This window comes from Thermobia domestica, chromosome 9 (assembly GCF_964235325.1).
Source record: "Thermobia domestica chromosome 9, izTheDome1.hap1.1, whole genome shotgun sequence".
Taxonomy (NCBI): Eukaryota; Metazoa; Arthropoda; class Insecta; order Zygentoma; family Lepismatidae; genus Thermobia; species Thermobia domestica.
The window spans coordinates 35,918,219-35,944,233 of NC_137462.1; the positions used below are offsets into that span (position 1 = coordinate 35,918,219).

A 26,015-nucleotide genomic window follows, 5' to 3' on the forward strand; every position below is an offset into this window, starting at 1 on the left:
ATAAACATTTAAAAGTAACGAAGTGAAATGTGCATTTGATATTAAAAAAAAAAAAAGTCTGCTCGTACAACGGCTTAACATTGCAGAATCGACTGGTAATAATAATAATAATAATAATAATAATAATAATAATAATAATAATAATAATAGTAATAGTAATAATAATAATAATAATAATAATAATAATAATAATAATAATAATAATAATAATAAAGTTAAGCTTCGATTTACACCGTCGTATTATGACGACCAGCTATACCCATACTTTTCGTGTTACGTATAGTGTTCAAGAAAGAAAGAAGGAAAAAACCTTTTCTTTTCTTCGCTTTTATCGTGAGCCACTGTTTGGTCATCGCTGGCTGGGAACGAGTGTTTCATTTCCGAGAACTGTTTTTACAAAATAACTAACATTTGCAACATAAGATGAAATATACTACCGGTTACTATATTATTAAATTGTGGAAATAAGCGATTTTATATTACACAATTCCTCTTTACCTGCAAAATCAGTGATACACACAGAGTTAAAAGTATGACTGAATTGGATTCCGAATGTACTGCTACCATACTGATGTGTTAACCACTACGCTAAACAGTATGTCAGCCATCAGTGGCATTCTGAATGCGGACTGGTTGTCCAAACACAACGAAAGTTGTGGTTGTACAGTTCAATGGTCTGAGCGGTTGAGTAACGATCTTAAGAGTGATAGAATGTATGCCTTTTCAGGGAGCGGGCGGAGCAGCGTTTAATGGTTAACGCATCGGTATGATAAATCGGAAATGAGCGTCCCAGGTTTGAATCACCGTTCAGTTGTGAATTTGTTTTCACTTTGTGTAGTAGCGAGTGACTGTTTAAACCTCCCAGATTTTTTCCGATCGCAGAAGAGATATTATGAATGGTAGGATAACAGAAATGGTAGGGCCACTTTAATACGAACTAATTTGCTAATGAGAGTCATTGATAATAATGAACATTATCTAGTCAATACTCAGTTTCGTTCCAGGTTCTCTATAATATGTCCATTGTTTAAATAAGAACTGTATTCCAAACGCGGGTGAATATTGGAGTAACTACAGTCTTTACGTAATTGAAGAGGAGAAAATTCAACCGGAAGGATAATGAACGTTGTGGTCACCAAATGGCCCACTAAGTCGAATCTATTGATTTCGGAAATTCGTATGACAGTCCTAACATCAAGCTTTTTGTATGAGGCTGCGCCACCATGTTGATAAGTTATACAAGTTTGCAAATAAGCTACCTGGAAACCAGAAACTATTCAAACATACAGATATATACGGGGATAAATATTGAGCCTTAACAAAGAAAAATTTGCCAAAAATTTCGTTATTCCCTAGCACTCACTCATTTTAGAGGTATCTCGTAAATTTTTTTCCTTTCTTCTGTTTAGTGTGTGTTTTTGTGTGTAGAAGTGAATTTGGCGTTCTCTAAATCTGTACGTTAAGGCGATTGGCATCCTCTAATACGTGGTGTGTATATAACTGAAGCAAGATTTGTATCAAAAATACATTTGAGGATTTGTATTTATACGATTCACGATTTCGTTAGCAAATTGCTGTCCACATGGCTTGTCATTGGATTTCAGTTCTTGAACGGCCAACCTTTTATATGGATAACAAAAAACCGTTTATCCAACACTACACAGTACACTAGTAATCATTAAACGTTGAGTTATTTTACTGCTTAGCGAATAGATTTGCTTGGGTTTCTTTGAAACCCAGTTTCTTCAACTTAGTCATTAGAAACACTTAGAAACTTCAGTCGGTTGTTTTAGAATAATGTTACTCAAACTGATTCGCGAACCACAAATGGTTCTCGAGGTGTCCGCTGGTGGTTCTCTTTGATTCAACATTAGTCCAAAAGAGAGAGTATAAATAAAATGGAAGAGAATTGCGTATCACACACTGTAGTTGAAGATCTTAAACTGTGGAAATTGTCATCAGTAATTTATGTGCATTTCATCTATTGGTTTATTTTCAACACAGACATAGTACTTCGTGCACTCTATTATGGAATTTTGATTTTGTCTATATTAAATGAAATTTATAAATTTTTATTATTAATAATAATCTGTAGCGAGTAATGTTCCCTTTACAGTGTTTAAGAGAAGATAAAGTAGAGTGTTTAAGAGAAGATAAAGTAGACAACATTTAAAAGTTAATAAAGACGAAATTTTCATCCGTTCAGTTAAGTTCAAAATTCATTAAAATGACTTTTTTTAATTTTCAGAAAATAAATAGGAAAAAGAGAAGGAGCCTAAAACAATTCCGATTATTTCGTTATATTGGCGTTCATTACAGCAACATTTTACTGTTGCTATTTTGAATACCCAACGCACTGAGCGAAAACGTATTTAAATTTAATTCTCTTTTTGTTTTTATTTAAATTTAATTTTCTTTTGTTTTCAGCGTAACTATTTACGAATATGATTAATACATTTTATTATATTAAAACTAATGCTGGACTTTTGGGTTGAAGATGTATGTTTTAACTGAAAGAGCAATTCTTGTTTTTCTAGATATTCGTGAACGTGAAAGGAAACATCTTCAGAGATCTGCCTTTTTACAGTCATTCAGTAATACTGTAACGCCATCAATCACTCTGTTGGCTTCGATTGCAACATTTTTGGCATACAGGTAATATTGTCTATTTTATATTGAACTTACTTCACTATGTATTGCTGAGTCAATTCAGTTTATGATCTGTGGTTTCCTTGTGATTATGAAGTTCTGGATTGTAATCTCACAGACTTTATATTTACTTTTTTGTGTTACGTTTTCTTGTTAATTAGTGTTGAGTGTGTCGTACCTTCAAAAATTAAATGTGAAGATAGATTTAAATTGACTTGAAATATAATAAGTAGGCGTAAATTTCCTTTTGTATTTCCTTTTGTTACTAAGATTTTCTGTTATAGTTTGCGAGATATTTTTACACTAAAAATACAATTAAACTTAGCTTTTATTTAAAACCAATTAATCTGTTATTATGATAATAACTATTGTGTAATTTTATGTTTGTTAATAAATCTGTTATAATTAGATAACTAACTCTGTAGCCTATGGAACCTGGAACTTCAATGTTACATTCACAAAAGCTCTCCATTAACTTCTGTCCTTAGCTAACTGGATCCAGTTTCTACTTTGTATTGTTATTTCTGCGAGATCCATATTAATATTAGGGGAGCATAGTGGCTCAGTGGCAGAGCGCTTACCTCTGGTGCGTGGGGTCTCTGGTTCGATTCCCAGCCAAGTAAGTTTGTGATGGACAACATCGTGTCCGTGGGTTTTCTTGGAGTTTTCCCGTTTCCTCCCGCTTTCTCATTCCACTAATTCTTCCATCATTGTCTCCCTGAGTCTAAATAGCATAATCGTGGGGTTAAACTGAAAGATTTAATTTCATTTTTATCCTTATATTGTCCTCTTATCTGCACCTAGGTCTTCCTGATGGTCGTTTTCCGACTGGACTCCCAGCTAAAACTTTGAAAGCGTTCCTAATTTCTTCCTTCTGGCTACATGACTGCCCATCGGAGCCTCCTAGACTTGATGATTCTAACTATATTTGGTAAACTGTGTAAATTATGTAATTCCTCGTTATGAAGTTTTCGTCATTCCCCATTTTAGTTCCTCTTGGGTCCGAATATTCGTCTCAGGAACTTGTTCTCAAATACTTTCAGCTTAGGGTCTTGTTTCACAGTAAGCGACCATGTTTCACACCCATACAGTACAACAGACATGATTATTGTTATAATTAGATATGGAAACAATTTTCGAGGTACAGACCTTTAACAATATTCACATTTTAAACATTCCTTCTTGTTATCTGTGGTTCATTATCATGGTATTAAGGATCGTATTTCGGATGTTTGTAGCCATGTTGTTGGCTTAGTTTGCATCAGTGTGTGGACGTAAGCTTTTATTTCTCATATAGATTTAAAATATTTAACATGTAATAAGCTGACTTAAGATTTCTGTTGACAAAACTGGTCACACGGTGTTGTTCCAAGATATGCGACACACTTTCTGCCTGCCTGTATTTACTTAGGACTCATTTTCGCTACAGTTTGTCTATTGTTTCTGATAGAGGTAAACAAGGGGAATTGAAAAAAAAAAAAATAAATAAAATAAAATAAAATAAAATAAAATAAAATAAAATTTTTAGTTAACGAAAACGGGTACTTATTGAGGGAAAATAGTAATGCGAGAAATGGTGGAATGAGATTATGGGGAAAATGAGATTATTTGTTGTTTACCAGAAACTCACATGGCCTTGGATGGAACACTATAGCACTCTAGCCTCCCACTGAGTAACCATTACCTCCTAAATTGGACCCATTGCATAAGTAATATTTTACCTCTATCCTCAACTAAGTGTCTTCTTAATCACATTTACAAAGGATTCCACCTGAATTTGAAGATTTGATGGAAGTCTTGAGGTTTCAATAAAGAAGTAATAAGAATTTGAGTTACTGCCCTATATTTATTATTACCAAAACAGCATTAGCTTAACCTTAATACAACAATTAACTAATGTTTTATATTTAATGGACAATTTAGACACTACGATTAAAGTTCCTTGCTTTAGAAAGTTACATTTGAAAGGAAAAACATTGTGAAAATTTTGCGTAACTTGAGCACAATAATCTAAAATAATTCTTTTGTATTTTCAGTTTGACAGGAAACGATCTTTATGCAGCGCAAGCATTCACAATTTTTTCAGTATTTACGGCCTTACAATTCTCCGTGGGGACTCTTCCTTATGGAATTAAGTGTTTAGCTGAAGCCAAAGTTAGCTTAGATAAAGTTGAGGTAAGAACATTTTTGTAAGTGAAATAAATGCAGCCTTGAACTTACATTATTATTATTATTATTATTATTATTATTATTATTATTATTATTATTATTATTATTATTATTATTATTATTATTATTATTATTATTTTAAGTACAAAACGAAGGAAAAGTAGGAAGAATACTTTTCTCAAGTCACATTGTAAACTATTGATAATTTACGTATATTTGAATCAAAATGAAATATTTGGTTTCTTAAGTATCATATACTATTAAAGAATATGAACACTTTCTATCGTTAATTATTGTCATTAGATTGTAGAACGGAAGAAGAAATTGAAAAAAAAATGTAACACAAACGGTCTGTTAATTTATTTCGTCATATTAGATAGTAAAACGAAAGGGTAACCAGATCAGTCTTGGAAAGAAGTTTCTAAGAAAGGAAGCATCAGGGGAAGTATGTATGCAAGTTAAAGCAGTGACAGGAGATTAAGGCGATTGAGTAAGCAAGGTGTTAAATATGCGTTAAATGACTAAACTTTCATATTTTGAGTTTTGTAACTATTCTATCAGGCCTTGTTTGCATATTGTCAAACGAAACGTAACAACAACGCACTGAGCAAAGCTATGTGATCTATCTATTAAAATGCTACAATAGCAATTAGGAGCGACTGAGCTCCAACCTATAACTTTAGCTTTCAAAACTTTGATATACGGTTATTTGTGATTTTACGTTTATAACAGACAAATATTTTTAAAAAGGTGTACTTTAAATAAATTACTGAAAGAAATCTTTTTTCACAAAGTTTATCCTTTTAAATTATTGTTCAAAGCCTTTGCATTTTAATAAGCCTTCTCCGAAATAAATGCAAATGAATTGTGCTGCCATCTCTGGAGTTTTTTAAACTATATGTTGAGGACGTTTATATGTTTGTGGTCAATCCTTTCGACAATGAGATCTCGGAAACTACAGGCTCTAGAAAGACGACATTTTCACTGATCGATTGCAAATTTCGTGTAGATTGTCCAGTTCTAATTGAATATTTAAAAAACATGGCCACTATTTCTTTATTACATTTTTACGGGTACATTGAAAGTGTTGAAATTTAAAAAAAGCATCACATCCTATGCATTATACATTCCAACATCACATTGTTGTATATAAGGGTTGCATATGTCTCAGACGTTTGTTTCATAGCCAAATAATAATGGAAAAGGAAGGATAGCCATTTCTCCAGTCTAAGATGAACCTTTATTTTTGGAGTGTTTTGCCCAATGAACACCATATATAACTGACATTATAATTAATTGTGTATGTAATGTATTTTCTTACTACATACTGCATGCAAGAAGAAGGAAAACACTGGTCATACATGAATTAGAAACTCCAACCGGAAGTAGGCTCAAATCTTGCAAACGGTGCGAGATATTGAGAAAAAATAATCGAAAAAAGTCTATTCTTTATGATACCCCTTGGCGTTATTTAAATCATTACGTCTTTCACTTGGGTCTGTAAAGGGAAACGTACAGATGTGAATAATGAGAAAGAGATTGATGCTCATATGCGAATGATGCGCTGTGTAGAGAGCGCAGGTTCATCTAGTAATATATGAAAAACACAATCACGTAACAGTTTTAACACAATAGCTGTGTCTTCTTCAGACTTCCACTCCTCCAAAATTAATGTAAGAGACGTGGAAGTCTGATGAAGACATAGTTATTATGTTGAAACAGTTACGTGATTGTGTTTTTTTTACATGTTATCACATAGCTTTGTTCAGTGTGTTGTTGTGTCTAAGTTTGGCTGCATCAGATCCAGCATACTTCAAGATACCATACTAAATAGACACCTGACTTCTTTCTAGTATCATTAATGGGTTTTTATCCACTTTGATATACTGAGGTTAGCGTGATCGATATATGGTAACCAGAACTTACTGTTTATGAGGTTTTATAATAAGTTTTTATCAGTTTCTTCTTATTTAGTTTCTTCAAAGTTTCGAAATAATTCGTACATTTATTTCTGTCAGGTTTCACTAAGTGTGTATTTAAGAGTGTATGCACAGAAAATTAAGATAATAAAATTGCATTCTTTTGTGTAAATCTCGAGGTAGTTTACAATAAAAGTTTTGTACCAACTATTTTTTTTAATCAGCTTATTTGCTGAAGTCTAAAGTGGTATGCTTATTATGATAATGCGACAGAAACATGAATATTGTAGGCTTCACGTTTAACTAAGTAAGTTTCTTTATGTCAAGTTAGAAAATACATTATTTAAGTCTGAATATTTCAGGACTGTCTCTCTATTTTTAGAAATTTCTCCAACGTCCGGATTATGAATCTCCAGTGAAACCTGATAGGGCAGGAAATGACGTTATAACAATAACAGAAGCAACTTTTGCTTGTGAAGCAGCTGGGGAAGAGGCGAAAACCAAAAGTAAGTAGTTTTATAATAAGTATTATTGCATTTTGAATAAGTCTCTCATTATTACTTTTCTCCTCCGAACATTTCGAACTTCTTAGTTTTCTTGATGCGACGTATTTTCTGAAGTTTAAAATAGTATTTAGTTTCATATTTGTGTGTGTATGAAGTGATAATGGTATAATATGCAAATGGTACAACCACTTAAAGCCCTTTATTTATAAGTAGCATCGCTTTTTATTGCGTTATACGGACGAATGTAAGTGATCATGTAATTGGCATTATTACTTTCAGACAGCATTTATAGACGTGATTTTTTCCTGATCACTTACATAGATAGTTGTAATCTTCAACAGAGACAGTCAGATTCAGTATTGCAGAAGATTTATGTTCTGAGATTCGAAAAAAAATCGTTTTATATGTGATTTCTTGGTCAGTAGGAAGGTATTTCAACGAAACTGCTGTTAATTACTCCTTCTGAGAAATATTCCTAATTATATCACTGTATTGCGAGCGGTGATAATATTTAGAAAGAAATGTAGGCAAAAGGCTAATACTCACTGCAAAGAATCAAAGTATTCTTCTAAGTAGCACTTTCGGAAAACCCTGGTTCCATCTTCAGCACTGCTTTCATTTCTGACAGGAAGACTTGTGCTTCACATATTTTAAATTCTTTTAACCATTTTTTACCCATTTTTTCTATCCACATTTCTCCCCCATGTTTTAAATCCTCTTCGAATTATTTCTAGGCTCAAGTGGTAAAAAAATGGAAAAATGTTTTAAAAAATTGGATTCTGCAAGGAACCAAAGTATTCTTCTTCGCAAAGAATTCATGGCTAGTAGGCCGGAAGTGCTACTTAGAAGAATACTTTGGTTCTTTGCGGTGAGTACTAGCCTTGTGCTTAGATTTCTTTCTATTCCTAATTTTAGTTGACGATATTATAGGCAATGTTGCTCACTAGCAAGATATGATTAGCTATTTCACAGTGTAGCTTTGAAATAAACATCGTGTGTTTTGTATCCAAAATTCAAAAATTGTTTAAAAATTACGAAATCCTGGTCAGAAAGATGTTTCAACCATAAAAACTTTTTAACGAGAATTTTTCAATGCCTGGCATTTAAAAGGTTAAAACAAGAAAGAAAATAAAGTTGAATTAATGTTTGAAGTGAATTATCTTCGTTTTGAATAAACAAGACAACCACTGACTATATTACTGAAGCTGGAAGTGACGAATAGACAAACATGGACTGCTAATTTTCATTACTTTTCCATTTAATCATTGAAATAACTACTAAATTCCAATTTCAGAGCAAGCATATTTCATTATACTCAATAACTGCTATGAACAATTTTGTTCCTAAACGCAAGGATTATTATAAAATGACCATCAACTACGTGATCTTATATCGTTCACTAATAACTCAGATATTTTATTTTATGTTCGCAGTACTTGTTTATTTTTGAAAATTATATATAAAAAATGAAATTATTTAGTTGTAGATGCTATAGAATACATGTTGAATATAGTGAATAAAATATTCGTATCTTTGTGTATGCAGTTCAGCGAACTATTATGTAATTTCAACGTTTTCATCTGTAAGATTTAAAAATCTCGTTGCAGTTGACTCATTAAATACAATGTTATTCTTAGTTCTTTTCGTTTGCAACAGCAGCATAAACAAGTTGAAGTGTCATATGTATACCACGTGAAGGAGTTTGGTTTATATGGCGTGATATTTCTCGATTAATATTGAAACCGGAAGTGGTAATAGGTTTCTCCCACTTTTCGCTTTTGTGTTAGGGATGTTGAGTCAAATTTAGAAGTTTACTTTGCTACGTGCAGCAATCTCTAATTTACACTATCAGTTTATTTAAGTAACTTTGTAAGTGTTACATGTAAGCCTCGATTACCGACTGTGACTAAGATTTGTTATGTACGGTTTATTAAAGACACTCATGCTGTCTTTGACTTTAACTCTGAATCGACTCTGACTTTAACTCTCAGACTTTGACTCTAAATTTAACTTGAGCTGCGTGTCGTCCACTTCAGCTGACTTTGACAAAATAGACTGAAGTATTTATGGATGCAAAGATGCTTATATTGCAGGACGTGGCTTGTAAAAGTTGGGTTGAAATCACTACTTACGTATGAGATTTCTTTAAAGAAATCTTAGTTAACTAATATTCTCAAAAATGAGCATCATGTCAACACTTCAGAATTTACGTAACTTACATCATGCTGTCCGATGAAATGTGTTTGTGTTAACAAAACATGGAATTACGAAATGCTTACATTCACATAAAATCTTTTTAGACAATTTACAACATTGAAAACATTCACAGACTGTTTTATGAAATTACAAATACCAAGACCAAAGCAAATATACGTTGATATTTTCTTACAACTGAAAGTTAAAATGCACAGAATTTCCAATTAATAAGAATAAAATATTAAGGCTGGTTGAGACTTTTAATAAAGAGATTGAAGTAAAGATGGAATATATTCGTGTTATTCTCTCGCTATCAATTGCCATTTTTACTTTATACTGATCAACATCAAAACCGAAGTGGTTGATTCCTGCCACTTCTTGTTTTGGATAGAGAGTTAAGAGGGAAAATGGTACCAGTTCTTAAAACGCTATCTCGTCGTTTTTGCTCTACGTAGATGAATATTGAAACCAGTTGTTGTGGATATCTGTTACTTCCAGTTATAGTAGAGTTAAGGATAAGAGATAAAATGTATCCTTGGGACGCTTAATCAATTGTGGGAAACCACTTCTCACCATTACCATTTTTGCTCTATTGTGATCAACGTTAAAAAGCGGAAATAGTTTGTTTCTACCACATCCGGTTTGAATATCACGTCCATCAACGAACACTTTTCCTAACTTCTGACCGCTACGTCCTAGTCAAAATTGAAGGTAAACCGAATTCCTTAAAATCTAGTTTGGTACGGTTCTCGCTTGTCAATTGTTTTTAACAGCATAGCAACGTTTTCTGCAAAAGAAAATATTGGTATTCGTTAATACAAATAGTATTCTGTAGCGTTTCTTACGAATTTTGTGGTGATCATATGATGTAAATGGTGAAATATTTAATGAATGGGTTGCTAAACTACCTTCCATGATCGAAGGACATGAAATTGAATCGTATTTTTTTTTTTAAAGTAGAAATCTATCTCTGTTGAGCGGAAACCTGCTTTAACGGAAATTTTTGCGAATCCCGTTCGATTCTGCTAAAGACAGGTTTCATTGTACTTTGTAATATCGTTATTATTGCACATGGTAAAATATAGTGAAAAGTAGCTTTTCATATATATACAACGGCATAAAAATGAAATGAAAAAAAAATGAAATCTTTTAAGTTTAACGTCCCACGGTTATGTCGGTTAGGCTAAAGGAGACGGTGATGATGAGATATGAGTGAAATGCTGGAATGAAGAAAGTGGGAGGAAACGGAAGAACCCCGAGAAAACCCACGAGCACGGTGTTTGTCCACCACAAAGTCCACACGGCGCGAGCTGGGATCGAACCAGGGACCCCAGGCACCGGAGGGGAACGCTCTACCACTGAGCCACCGCGCCCTCATTGTATGAAATAATATATACACGTTTCACTGTGTAGGCTTTGTAACCTTACTTTCTGATCACTTCTCGTATTTATTCACACAACCTATTTCTAAATTGATTCTGTAATAACTTAAGAGTAATTTTTAATTACCAAATTCAATGTAAAATGAATTTGTTTCCACATACACTTTCAAGAGGAAGTTTAATTGATGTGTGGATAATGACGTTTCAGTGTCTTCTATAGGATAATTCCTAGGGGAGAAAGATTTTTAACAGTAAGTCTCCTGTAACAAGATTTTAAGTGTTATTGAAGGAAGCGTTAGAGCACGTTGAGATTATATAATAAGTAGTTCGCTGAAGCAGATATATGAGGTAAGAATATTTTAATATATTTGAAACAGTTGTTTTCAACGTCTGAGTAATGAGATTTACAGATTTTAAAAGTCTTATTGTGATCATTTGTACGAGCAATATATTTCGGCAATTAGCCTTATCGGGATGGGGCAAACATAATAAACACAATAAACACCTAAAGTTCTTAAACAGTGTTGTTCATATTTGTTACTTTATTTTACTTACAGCTAACAAGAAGAAAGTTGGCAGAGAAAAGGAGACCTCAAAAGATGTAAAAAAGATGGAGGTGAATGGGAAAGCTGAACATGAAAAGCTGCTTCAGAATGAAGAACAAATGGTTGATATTTTACACAACATTTCGTTAACTGTACCCAGAGGTCAGCTTCTTGGTATTTGTGGTACTGTTGGTAGCGGAAAGAGCTCTCTTCTTTATTCAATTATGGGTGATGTAAGTACTTCAATATAACATATTAGTTTACAGTTGTTTTTATTTATTATTTTTTTTAGTATAGGAAAGAGTTTTTTTTTTTTTTGGTTCGTAGAAATGAATTTAATTTCAGGGATGATGCCGTTTCAATAGCATTATTTAAAGAAGAGGGATGTGGGAAGCACGTGGTAGAACTGAAAAACTTATTCAGAATGAAATCTTCCTCGTGGTTTTATAATTAGCGTATGCGCCTTGAAAACGGGTGATTCGGGTTCAATTTCCGATGAGAAGCCACAGTGGCTCAGTGGTAGAGCATTCACCTCTGGTGTATGCGGTCTTTGGTTCGATCCCAGCTCGCACCAAGTGAGCTTCGTGGTGGACAAATACCATGTGCGTGGGTTTTCTCGAGATTCTCCCTGTGTCGTAGTCGCTAATGCTCTCGCGTTTGGTGCGAGCGGTCTCGGGTTTGATTCCCGGTGGAGACACGGTCGAAAAAGTTAACAGCTTTTTCGGGCCAGCCATCTTGAGTAAGGTTTTTTCTGGGTTTCCCTCAATTACACTAGGCTGATGCCGGGATGGTACCTAACGTAATAATCCCAAGCCACTTCCTTCCTTCTCCAATCCTATCTTCCTTCCCTTTCATCGGATAGTGTGTTCGCCGAGGGACATCATCCCTCATTATATATATATATATATATATATATATATGACGGCTAAATGGCCATAGATGCCGAGAGCCCAGAAATCTAATTCCTAATCCTAATTCGTAATCGGGGTTCTCCTGTTTCATGTTACTGTCTTCATTCCACCATTTGATTCATTTCTCATCATCACCGTCTCCATTAGCCTACACAGTATAACTATGGAACGTAAAACTTAAAGATTTCATTTTCATTTTTCGATTTCCGGTGTGATCTCACGTGATTCGAATCTTATATTAAGCTATAGGTCCACGTCTCATATAGCTTTGGTGTTGAAAGGAGCACTACGCTCCAATCCAACTAACCATTCAGAATGAAAACTGTCGAAATCAATCCTTGGATCTCTTTATTACGAGCCAATCCCTTATTTCTAAACTTCTAATGTGTTTCTGTGCATTCCGTGTACGAAACATTTATTTTCAGTGAGAAGAAAAAAATATGAAATGCTTCCTCCGTGCAACGAAAGTAAAATTTCTTCTAATGGAAATATATTTACATAGCAGAATGCCCATTCTTCGCACAGGGAGAATACGCTATATTTTGGACATAAAGGGCACCAAAACTGTCACCAATCAACTTAGGGATCCCAGAAACGATGAATTCGTCACTAATATCGGTTATTTTCAATTATTTTTACATCTCACCATTCCTCCATAGGAGTACTAATGAAGGTTGAATTTGGATTTAAAAACGGCATCGGAAGTGTCACTGTTCATCTCAGCGACTCCAAAAACTATGGTTTCGGCACTAATATCTATCAGTTTCAATCATTTTTATATATGTCCCTCTCCCCCAAGTTGCACCGTCAAAGTGAAATGATATACATCTCAGGCCCGAACATCATCTATGTTGAAAATTTGATTGAGATTGGTCGAGTGGTTCAAGAGTTATTAAGTCACAAACAGTCACTTTTTACTTATATAGATATGTAACTTTAAAGGTTCGGTTAGCAACATTTTAGATCACTCCTTTTATTCTGATCTTCCAAGAAAGGCGTCTTGACTTCAGGAAAATAATACATCTTCTAAATATAAACTGAAACACAGAAGTGAACTTGAACTTACTCATATCGAGCACTTACTTGGTTTTGGTGAGCGTTAAACCAGGCTCAAAACATGTTCCGATTACATCGCCTCGAATGAAACCTTAGGGGCCGCGGTGGCTCAGTAGTAGAGCGTTCACCTCTGGTGCATGGGGTCCCTGGTTCGATCCCAGCTCGCGCTAAGTGAACTTTGTGGTGGACAAACACCGTGTACGTGGGTTTTCTCGGGGTTCTCTCGTTTCCTCCAACCTTCATTCCACCATTTCATTCATTTCTCATAATCACCGTCTCCTTTAGCCTAAACCGAAACCTTTAATAGTGGTTCAAATCTCATTTTAATATGAAACTTTTTTTATATGTTGCATAATGACTTAAATCATGAATGATTATCGAGTTACTGAACTTCTCGTTAGAGACACAACTGGTGCTACTGCATATATGATTTCGGCTATTAACGCGTTGCCAGTATTAAAAAAAAAAAAAAAAAAAAAAAAAAAAAAAAAAAAAAAAAAAAAAGTGATACTCTTCGCACAGCACCTTGCTCCATATTTTGCACTATTGGCCGTCTCCAAGAAGTCAGAATATGTGAGCCCTCATTGTTGGTTTAGTGGCTTGCGCGTGTGCCTTCGTTGTGCAAGATCATGGGTTATTTATGGTGGGGGAGCATCAAACGCATTACAGTGGTTCAGATCTCACTTGAAATAGTAGGTCTAGTTCTATGTAGCCGTGCTACTTACAGAGGATATAAATACACATTATTCAAAGTGCAAGCTGATGGAAAGCGTATAAGCGTTCGGAGGAGAAGCGTGACTTCTAATGCTGAAAGAGCTACCCAAATTAGTAAAATAGTTTGAGATTCCCTCAAACTCACAAACTTTCTCTTTGTAGTATTAGTGTAGTTGTGTTGTAATTTTTGTTTATTGTATTAACGAAAACCCAGATGCTGTCAGAAGGGTATTTTACATCAAAATATTAACAAGAAGGAAAAAGAATGGAAGGAAGTTGGCCAGAGATATCACCACACCCTTCGCTAAATGAAACTGATGAAAACTTAAAATACTAGTAAGGATGGACAGTTAGAGATTTAAGCCCTGGACCTGCCTATTGGAAGCGCGCAAATACTAACTACTAATCTTCTGCCACTCAATTGTACAGACTAAAATATCTTTAAAACAGATTATATATATATATTATAACAGTTATTAAAAGTAGCATAACATTTTATATTTTTACCTGTGTGATTTAATTTCTATTTCTAAACCTCTTGGTATAACATTAACACAGTGGTACCCACCTCCTCTCATGACCATGACGCACCCCCCCCCCTCAATTGCCTATCCGTAGGTGTTCTTCCATGAAAAAAAAATCTTTTCGATTAATTTTTACACCCTCTCAAACATATTTATATAGATTTTTACTCCCCCCCAAATATTTCAATGACGCAGTTTGCGTCATAGCTCCCCCCTTGTGGGCACCCCTGATTAACAGTACAAGCAACCGTCAGTTGTTTCTTTTGAGAATAAACAAGTCAGTCGTAACATGCAAGCTGTATATTTTTTTCCAGTTCTTTCAGCTTAGAACATTTTAAAGGAAATTAATTATATAAATAATTAATTAATTATGATTAATAATGAATTAATTGATGTGTATAATTAATTTTATATATATATATATATATATATATATTTTTTTTTTTGCAGATGCAGTTGATTAGTGGTAAACTCAAAGTATTTGGCAGCATGGCAATTGTACCTCAGCAGGCTTGGATTTTCCATGACACAATTAGAGAAAATATATTATTTGGCTTGCCGTACGATCCAGAAAGGTAATTATTTCTTGTAATTCAGTTTTTTAGTGTAACATAAAATAATGTACTAAGTTGGGCGTCATCTTAATTTCACCACTATCTGGAAAATCATAAATATAACACTGCTCTGTAAGTTAGTTACATATGAAGGTAGAATGAATGTTCATCGCCATTGACAGGTTTCATTGCATATTGTGTGTTGTATGCTCATATACACTCTGATTTGTATTAAAAGACAAGAGTTTCCAGCGACCTGGAAAAGATGGAAGACCTGGAACAGTAAGGGAATTCAGCTTACTCGTAAAAGGTCCTGGAAAAATCAAGAAGTTTCATGAAAAACTGAAAAATACTTTTAAAGTCAGGGAAATTTAAGTATGGATTTTTCTTTACGAAACTCATTTCTCTTTTTGACTTACCCGGTTATTTGGTAGGGTATCTTTTATAAAATAAATTAGTTTTGCTAAGCTTCTCTGCCTACACATACACTGTATATATACGTAACAGATGAGGAACATGCCGCTCGGGAAAAATATAATTGCTTTTATTTTTTACATTATATATAAACTTGAAAATTTGTAGGTCGTGACCTGAAAAACCTGGAAAAGTCAGGAAACTCATATGCGCCAAATAAGTAGGAGCTCTGAAGGCTTATGTAAAATACAGTGCTAATTATGCATATGTCGAGTCCATAAATAAATAAATAAATAAACGTATATTATGTAATAGATGGAACCTACGAATTACTTACGAAGTTGAAGTATCATTTCGAGATGTATTTTGTCTCCTTAACATATTTTCACGAAGAGCAGTAGCTAATTTCTGATAAATAACACTGGTCTACAGTGGATATTTTACAGAAACGAAAGTAGCCAATCTTTATAGATTTCGAGGCGCTGAACATGAATATCACACTTAAAATTAGCTGGTAGGTCAGGGTTGCCAGTAAATGTGGAATTTACCTAAAAAAATCATGTTTTTCACATTTATTTTGTTAGGTTTTACTCAGGAACGTATAATTATGTCCCTATTTATCATTGCGGAATGTGTTATACCTCTTTCTATTCGTCGATGACCGTACTTTCTGAAAATTTAACAATCATTCCGGTAACCGGTACCGTTGGGAAATTATATACCCATATATTCGAAAATATCCCTTTTCTTAGAGGAAAATCCGATTTTTTTCATTTTTTTACGGGCAACCCTGCAATAGTAAAATTATAATTTATATTTGAAAGGTAACCTGTCAATATTGGGAATGTTTTCTGAAAATGTCGTCATGATCGAAGCGAGCCGAACTGTGAAAAAAAAATATTATCCCTTCTACCGAAATGCCGAAATTTTCCCTACCTTTACAACATGTATATTAAAAATGTAATATTGACTTCCGTATGCCGAACAGAACTATAGGACAATACATTCAGACAATGTAACTATTATTTCGGTAGTCTGTACTGGGGAGGGGGGGATTTTATGTACTGAAATATTGCACGAAAAATTCCTTTCCTGCAAAATTCCGACTTTTTTCTGCTTACAGCTGGCAATCCTGCAATAAATAACTGGAAAGAATGCTTGAAAAGTTATTCTAAGACTGGTAACATTATGTGCCATCAAGAAGACGGAACTGAGAATGAATATTATCCTTTGAACTGGAATACCGCAAATTTCCCCTGTCTACTACATTTTTGGCAAAAAAAAAAAAAGTGTCCTCGGACCTTCGTTATTGCTGCACAGAAGTAAATTGTACATAAATTTATTGCCTAGGATAAATGAATGCACTCACCTTGAATGAATGCGCCGTTTCTTTGCCTTCCTCTTGTAGGTTGTGTCTGGAGCATCCCTTTGTAGCGTCCAGCAGAAGTCAGCCAACATTGCAGCTGTTCACCGACCCGTGTATCGATGTTCCATGAGAGAAATATCCCTGTGAAATCTCTCGCCGTGTTTATCACCGAAAGCACCACAGTTCTCTGGGAAGACATCAAGGTGTGAGTGAAGAAAGTGCATTTTCAGTGTCATGTTGCAGCCAATGTTTTGATAAGCATGAATTAATTAATCCACAAGGTCCCTGTAATTGTCGGCTCTCTTGTTTCCCAAGAACAATGTGGTCAAATTACAGAAACAACGCCACGCAAGCAGCTGATCAGGGGTTAGAGTGGCCTCAAAGTCAGGGTCATTTAGGAGCTGGCGTATCTGTGGACCAATGAAAATTCCCTGTTTGATCTTCTCTGTACTTAATCGTGGAAACTTCATGCACAAATATCCGAATGCTGCTTCATTCGTGTTCACTGCCTTTACAAACGCTGTCATAAGTCCCAACTTAATATGCAGTGGTGGGAGAACAATTTTCTGAGGGTTCACTAGAGGTTCATTGACAATATTTTTTGAGCCAGGAATCAGAGCGTTCTTAAAGGCCACTCCTTTTGTGTATAGTGTTTATCTCTTGCGCGACTGTCCCACTCACATATATAACAACAATACTTAGTATAACCTCCTTGCAAACCCAACAAAATCGAAATTACTTTGAAATTTCCACATACTAGCCATTCATGCTGATTGTAACTAATGACGCGTAGAACAGATTTCAACGTAGTGTACGTTTCTTTCGCTAAAACAGCATATGCGACAGGGATGGACGGTCTTTCGTTATTATTATGTAACAGTACACCCTTCAGGCTTGTTTTGGAACCATCTATGAATAGTCTCCACTCGTCCGGTTTGTATGAAATATGTAGGTCATGAAACAAACCTTCAACATCACTGCAGAATGTAATGTCACCTTCAGTACTGAAATGATTCTCAAGTTCTTTCTGACGATCCCGAAAAACTGACACTCGCACTGTTTCAGCTAGAAGGTTCCACTGGTGCAGTCGTGAGGCTAACACTTCAGCTTTACACTTCGGGAGGTCTAAATCCCCAATCAGATCACTGAGTTCACGTTGTGTGATTTTGTGTGTTTCGCTGGATGAAGATGGCGTAAATGAAGGATCAACAACACTGGTGGATGGATGCACTTCTTCGGCTGGATGTGTAGGATCAGCATTCTCGCTATCACTGCTTGTTGTTGTTACGTTTGGGGGAACAGGAACTGGCAGCCCTTGTCCATGAGGCACAGGGCGAATTACAGATGGGATGTCAGGGTATTCGATATTTCTCTTCCTTTTGGTATTGATTCCTTTCTTCAAGGGCGGTGTCATACAAAAATAGCAATCAGACACATGGTTTGTGGGTTCACGCCAAATAGCAGGCACGCCAAACTTCATGGAGACGTTTTTCCCATGCATCCAAGCATTTAGTACGGAAGAACACGACGTACAACACACGTGTGGAGCCCAAGATTTGTCTTGGTCTCCCACTCCTCAACCGAAATACAATGAATATGCTTTCCTTACTGCATCAGTAAGTGGTCGCCTTCTATTATCACAAATAGCGTCTGCACAAATGTAACAAAAGTTATTAGGATTGTTCTTGCAGGTGCGGGGCATTTTCATGAAAACCGACACTCGTTCAAATAACACAAACACTCACAGTTTAATTCAAATACTTTACTGTATATACATTCACCACCAACCACCTCTCAACCAAGACACATTACAGTACAGTAAAAAAGAGCGCGGACACACACGCACGAAGCCAAAAAGTTTCAGCCTGTCGAATGATCAGGTGATTGGATCGTGGGCACATGAGTGAGCTTTACGCATTGTTGCCAGATCCAACAAGTACAACTTGCTTAACGACAGCATCAAAACCGTTGTTACACTTCTTTGTATATTGCTATTATAACAGCAACGCAATTCATTTGTTCCCTAAGTACGTGTGACATTTACCCCTTCGAAATGTCTTGACAATACGGCCATCCCATGGGAAAAACATTTTTTTTGTGTGGATTTGAATAGAATATAAATTGTTGGTGTCAACGTATATTTTATGATTATATTTATCCGAGGATTGCTAGTGCAGTTATTTATTGCAGGATTGCCAGTTGTAGGCAGAAAAAAGTCGGAATTTTGCAGAAAGGGAATTTTTCGTGCAATATTTCAGTACATAAAATCCCCCCCTCCCCAGTACAGACTACCGAAATAATAGTTACATTGTCTGAATGTATTGTCCTATAGTTCTGTTCGGCATACGGAAGTCAATATTACATTTTTAATATACATGTTGTAAAGGTAGGGAAAATTTCGGCATTTCGGTAGAAGGGATAATATTTTTATTCACAGTTCGGCTCGCTTCAATCATGACGACATTTGCAGAAAACATTCCCAATATTGACAGGTTACTTTTCAAATATAAATTATAATTTTACTATTGCAGGGTTGCCCGTAAAAAAATGAAAAAAATCGGATTTTCCTCTAAGAAAAGGGATATTTTCGAATATATGGGTATATAATTTCCTAACGGTACCGGTTACCGGAATGATTGTTAAATTTTCAGAAAGTACGGTCATCGACGAATAGAAAGAGGTATAACACATTCCGCAACGATAAATAGGGACGTAATTATACGTTCCTGAGTAAAACCTAACAAAATAAATGTGAAAAACATGAATTTTTAGGTAAATTTCACATTTACTGGCAACCCTGACCTACCAGCTAATTTTAAGTGTGATATTCATGTTCAGCGCCTCGAAATCTATAAAGATTGGCTACTTTCGTTTCTGTAAAAAATAAAAAGTGAAAATTTGTTGACCAGTGTAATTTATCTAAAAGATTTTTGCTGAAGATTTAATTCAGTAAAAAGTGATATCCTATCTCATTTTGTGTGGTTGTTTATTCTTAAAATTCTTAATCCATTGTCGCAGACTGACGGAAAAGTTCCATATATTTGTAAATGTTCAAAATGCAGACTTACGGAAACTTTCCGTTTCATCTCCCACTGTCCCGTTTTCATCTACTAACTCAATAGTCAAGACTACTATCACCCTTCATAGTAGTCTTTGTCATATATGCTTATGCAGTTATTACAGCAGTATTCTTAACGTTTTTACCGTCTCCTTTAGTCTAGCTGGCATAACCATGGAATGTAAAACTAAAAGATTTCTTAACGTTTTCAGTAAATTATGTATTTTTGCAGTGTGTGGTGCCTTTTTGTTTCTGAAAGGTCAGTAAAAAATTCTGTCTGGACGAGTTTTGATTTCCGGAAAACGTATGTGCAATGGGTTAAGAAGGAAAATTCACGTGTTGAATCTTTTGTACAAAAACGAAGTATAGTAATTTTTCTTTTAATTTTTCTTTTAGATACAAACATGTTATCGATGCTTGCAGCTTAGAAAGAGACTTCGAACTTTTCCCACATGGTGATCTGACTGAAGTCGGAGAAAGAGGAGCGAATCTCAGGTAAAATGTATACGTATATATTCTTCTTCTGACAGTATTAAAAGATCTTCTCGAGAACTCTTTTTCTCCTAATCTTTCTTCTTGATTGTAACTGCATAGCAATTATTATTGAAGATATGCAAGTTTTCCACAATTGTTGAAGACCTAACAAGTGGTTTCTGAAATTAAATTCTTCACTGATCTTAATTGGAGCACTTGGATGATTTTTAGCTATGTATATCGATAGGCAGATGTTTTACATTTCGTGAAGGTTTCAAAGATTATCCTCCTGTTTCAACTAAGACTACCGAAGAATTTAATTTCTGATGAAATTTATTACGCCTTCTATTCTTCTGAAACACTTTGAGCGATAAGAATTTAAGTGTAAAATAATGTGTTCACTGCGTTCAGTTTCAGATTACGACTGATTTAATTCTTTACAAAATCAGAACAGTAACTGTGTAATGATTCATAAACTACTAAAAATTCTTAAAAATTTAGAATTATTCATGCGCGTTATCTATTTCCTATTTTTGTACCATGTGGATATTTTAGTTATTTTTAAAAAAAAAATAAGAATTAGAAAAGTTATTTTTCTTTTCTAAGGTACTTTACTTTAATCATTTTTACCAAGTAAATTCTTCATCCTTTAACACTCCGAAAGAAGCTAAGATTGTAGATGAGTGAAATCTATATATATAAAAGAGAACGTACAAAATCCTTTGTTCCCTCATCACGCTAATACGGCTGAACCAATTTCTTTTATTTTTGGGGGGTTATTAGGATTTGGACCCTAGATGGTTTTTATCATATCACTTTAATTTTTAATTACCAGTGTCTTGAGATAATTGACCATTCAAGTGTCCATAACGTACAAATCCTTTGTTAGTTATTCATCATAGGTAAAAATAAACGTATTTATATGCAACCCGCATGACCGTGTCACTCGGCGGGTTAACATAAATGACAGGCGATATAATGTTAACATTTACTGCAATCTACTATGGTTTTTATCATATCACTTGAAAGCGACAACTTCCGGGGTGACCGCAGCGAAGCGGGGCGGGTTAACATAAATGACAGGCGATATAATGTTAACATTTAATGCAATCTTCTATGGTTTTTATCATATCACTTGAAAGCGAAAAAGTAAAAATTATCTAAGTAACAAAGTTTATTGCGTTCCGGGGTTACCGCAGCGAAGCGGGGTGAACGCTGCTAGTATTTGATAAAATACTCAATGTAATTATAGAGCTTGGTGGCTCAGTAATACATCACTTATCTCTGCTGCGAGGAATCCCTGTTTCGATCTCAGGCCATGGGATTCCGTGATGTTTTTTGTAGGGTTCACCCGTTTCCTCCACAAACATTCCTTTTCTTACTCATCAGTCTCCTTTAGGCTAAAGGATTCGTCAGTAATACGTTAAAGACTTCTTTTCGTTTCTTCCGTTAAAATTAAATTTTTATTTTGCATTTCCTCTAGGCTAAGGAGCATAATTACGGTGCGTTGAACTAATGCATTTATTTCTTTTAATCCAAATTGTGACGATATTTCTGTTCTATAGTATATTTTCATACTTTTACTGATCTCAGGGGGGCGCGGTCGCTCAGAGGTAGAGCGTTCACCTCCGGTGCTTGGGGTCCCTGGTTCGATCCCAGCTCGCATCGTGTGGACTTTATGGTGGACAAACACCGTGCTCGTGAGTTTTCTCGGGGTTCTCCCGTTTCCTGCCACTTTCTTCATTCCACCACTTCATTCATTTCTCATTATCACCGTCTCCTTTAGCCTAACTGGCATAACCGTGGGACGTTAAACTTAAAAGATTTCATACTGATCTCACATATGTACCCATGTGTAAAACTGTATATCCCTTATTTGTATTTAGTAATGTTTTATTTAAAATCTACAATTGTTCATTGAGTAAAATCCGAAGCATTACAATTTTATTTGAAAGTACACCTTACTTTTCCCCACATTCGAAATATTCCTAATTAAAGAACGTTAATTCAATATAATGTAATTACTTTGTACAGAAATGAGATGAGGCCGCGATGGTTCGTGGTATAATGCTGACCTTTGCCGTGGGGGGTCTTTGGTTCGATCCCTGCTCCCACCAAGTGAGCTTTGTGGGGGACATGCAACGTTGTATAGGTTTCGTCGTGTTCTTCCGTTTTCTTCCACTTTCGTCATTCCACTATTTCGTTCATCATCATCATCTCCCTTAGCCTCAGTACATAATTGTGGGACGTTAAACTAAAAAAAAAAAAAAAAAAAAAAAATTGATTTAGTTACACAGTTTTAATGTGTTCTGCCACTTTTTTCAGTAACTCCTTAAAATTGCTAAACTGGACCCATTATTAGATTCTTTTTCTCTATCGAACTATTCCGAAAAAACTGTGCAACATTAATCCTTGGGTTCTCACCAAGTGTGCTTTGTGGTAAATGAACACTATGTGCGTGGGTTTTGTCGAAGTTCTCCTGTTTCCCCCATTTATCTTTATTCCACCGTTTCGCTTATCATCATCACAGTCTTCCTTAGCCCCAAAGCATAATCGTGGTACGTTGAAGTAAATAAATAAATATCATCGCGAAGTTTTTAGAAAAAATAATTTTCTTCTTGGAAACCGGTGTGTTGTACAATTTATAAAAATCATTGGTAGTTTTGTTCTCAAACTTTCAGAAAACCGTTGATCACTTAGCACACTCCAACAAAACATGGTCTTAGAAAGGAATGATGTACCAATTTATATGTATTAACACTTGAGTTTATAAACTTTGTCAATCTGTACGTAGAAATTTGGAATGAATTCTTCGATACTGTGGATTTCCTTATATGGACGGGTGAAAGGTAAAGTGGTATAGGTCATATTTTTTTGTCTAACACCATTTTTCTGATAAGAGCTGTTTCCATTATCACGAAAATTTTACAGTCGACTGTTGAAATCTGCCATTTTTCAAAATGAATCTCTGACTTTACATTCTCCGTTAAGAGATTAACTTATCTAGATCTAGTTTTCGTGTTATAAATTTTTTATGATTGTTTTGTTTTACAGAGTGCTTTACACCACTTTAACTTTCATCCATCCATATATAAGTTGTAGAAATAAATAGTCATTTATGTGAAAAAGTCTAAGTAAATCACCTAACTTGTTGTACAAAGTAAATACCTTACATTTAAATTATGTATTCTATAGATAGCATCTATCAGCAGACATGTTCGAGCTCCATGTTAACGTGTTACCTGTTTAATTTAGTTATCATATTTAAATAGAGCCCTGTAAATGTACGGAACGGTAACGAAAAACCTGTGTACCACTTGCATATTGTTCACTATGGCTTTGGAAATACTTAACATGTGTTAATAAAACAAAACCAACCAAAGCAACAATTTTTTACGTTAACAACAGCTATATTAATAACACTGAACCACGAGTGTTTTTTTTCCATGCAGATAATAACATGTTTCACATCTTAATATGTTTATTTAAACTATTCACAATATTATTACTTATTGAGGGTATCTAATACATTGTAATATTCCAAAATACTCCATAATAATGTCCTTTCAATATTCCGAATGAGCTCCCTCATGGTTAAGCGGTTAGCGTATGCACCTTTGGCGTGGGAGACCCGGGTTTGATTCCCGGCTAAAAGTCGTGTAGTTGGGATTCCATGTTAAACTGTAGGTTCACGTCTCATAGCCTCGCTGCTGAAAGGGATGCTAAACTGAAAATCAAACGTCAATCAATCAATATTTCTAATGGAACACTCGGACACTCATCCTCAGTGGCACACAATGACAGTGTGCTTTTTATAACAGGATCTTCACATTAAATATTTAAAAAAAAAAAAAAAAAAAAAAAAAAAAAAAAAAAAAAAAAAAAAAAAAAAAAAAAACCGCAATGTTATTAAACTACTGCTGTTGAGAAAGAGAGAAAAAAGTAAAGATCATGTTGTGAAAAAGAAATTAAACCATTGTGTGCTTCCTGAGGCTGTGTGTCCGACTGTCTCACTTGAAATATCAGAAGAACATTACAAGTTGAGTAATTTAAAATATCTACCATATATTTTGTGACGCATATACATTGTAGAGTTCCGCTTTATGTAACCACCATTCACTCGTGTATACGTCCCTTTCTGCTTCAAATACGGTATTTCACGCAAACTTTTGCTGTTGAAAGTCCTCTGCCTGTATTCATCCCTAAACGACCAAACTTTCACATCCGTATAGTACATCGGGCAAAATAATATTTTGACATCAGTCGCGAAGAGAACGAATCCGTACAAAGTAATAGCACAAGTTTCTCACCATTGGTCTACTTTCTATCGCCACTGGTAAACCTAGAATTTACATTTCTTTAGTTGGTACTCGAAAAATTAACATAAATGCTGTTTTGTCGTTATCCTTAACGGTCTGAAGTCCTCCCTTTCATTCTTCTTTTAGAAATATCTCGTTATACAAGTTAAGATTCAAACGTCTCAGGAGTTCGCTACGCACTGGTAGTTGAACATCGAAGTTTAGCGTCTTAATCGTTTAATTGTTGTTAGCATTAGATTTTGACAACAGGATCTTTATTTGCTCATTTAGCTCTACGTAATAACGAACTGTAAAAAGGAAATTGTGGTATAGGGATACTCCTTTAAGTACTAATAACGCGTTCGTTTCGCCGATAACGGAGGATGGTAAAATATTGATATTTAGATAGTTCGCATACTAGTTCCTTTGTAATTCCTTAAACCGCTTGGGATCGGTCCTCTAGTTTCTAAGGCAGAGCGTTTCGAAACGTGAATTTTCGAATTTTCGGCGGTTCATAACTCTGAAAGGAGACGTTTTTCGTCCCATGTTTATTAGAACTTTTTTCTTTCATTTCATATAAGGAATCACCTCCCAAAGTTTGTCGGTGGAGTTACCTATCACCCTATATATATATATATATATATATATATATATATATATATATATATATATATATATATATATATATATATATAACTAATGCTTTAAAATGTGTATTTCAGTGGAGGACAGAAGCAGCGCATTAACCTGGCTCGAGCAGTGTATGCAGATAAAGATATTTATCTCCTTGATGATCCATTAAGTGCAGTTGATGCTAAAATTTCAAAAGCAATATTTAATAATTGTATTAAGGGGAAATTGAGCAACAAGACTGTTTTGCTGGTAACTCATAGTGTGAAGGTGAGCAGACAAATCAGGACACTAATATTAAAACTTTTTCTAACTTATAAATATAGCAAGCATTCTTTATAAAACAAAGATCTCTATGTAAGCAGTACTTTGCTAGATACTTTTTAAGCTGATTGTACATACACAGTAATTATACTTACATGATACTCAGATAAGTTTACAAGATATTAAATTGGTTTGTACACTAGATTAGTTGATTGTTTAACTCTTTGACTACCAACGGGACACATATGTCTCAGGCGAATAATTAAAACGGTTGGGATTGTTTTAGAAAATTGAAAAAAAAAAAAAAAAAAGAAGTTTTTCCATCGGTTCAGATGTGACTAGGAAACTGTTTAGTTTTCAAAACTGTGTACAGATGTCAGGAATAC

General features: G+C 34.7%; 1 protein-coding gene across 2 annotated transcripts in view; it reads left to right on the forward strand.

Moving 5' to 3' along the window:
* Positions 1–26,015, forward strand: part of LOC145694563 (ATP-binding cassette sub-family C member 5-like) — a 219,923-nt gene that overhangs the window by 147,536 nt on the left and 46,372 nt on the right. For both annotated transcript variants that reach the window (XM_081770896.1, XM_081770895.1), the window contains exons 10-16: positions 2,538–2,655; positions 4,686–4,824; positions 7,120–7,243; positions 11,379–11,599; positions 15,022–15,146; positions 20,360–20,458; positions 25,458–25,635. In XM_081770896.1, the coding sequence (XP_081627022.1) occupies positions 2,538–2,655; positions 4,686–4,824; positions 7,120–7,243; positions 11,379–11,599; positions 15,022–15,146; positions 20,360–20,458; positions 25,458–25,635 (1,004 nt within the window). The remainder of the gene's footprint in view (positions 1–2,537; positions 2,656–4,685; positions 4,825–7,119; positions 7,244–11,378; positions 11,600–15,021; positions 15,147–20,359; positions 20,459–25,457; positions 25,636–26,015) is intronic.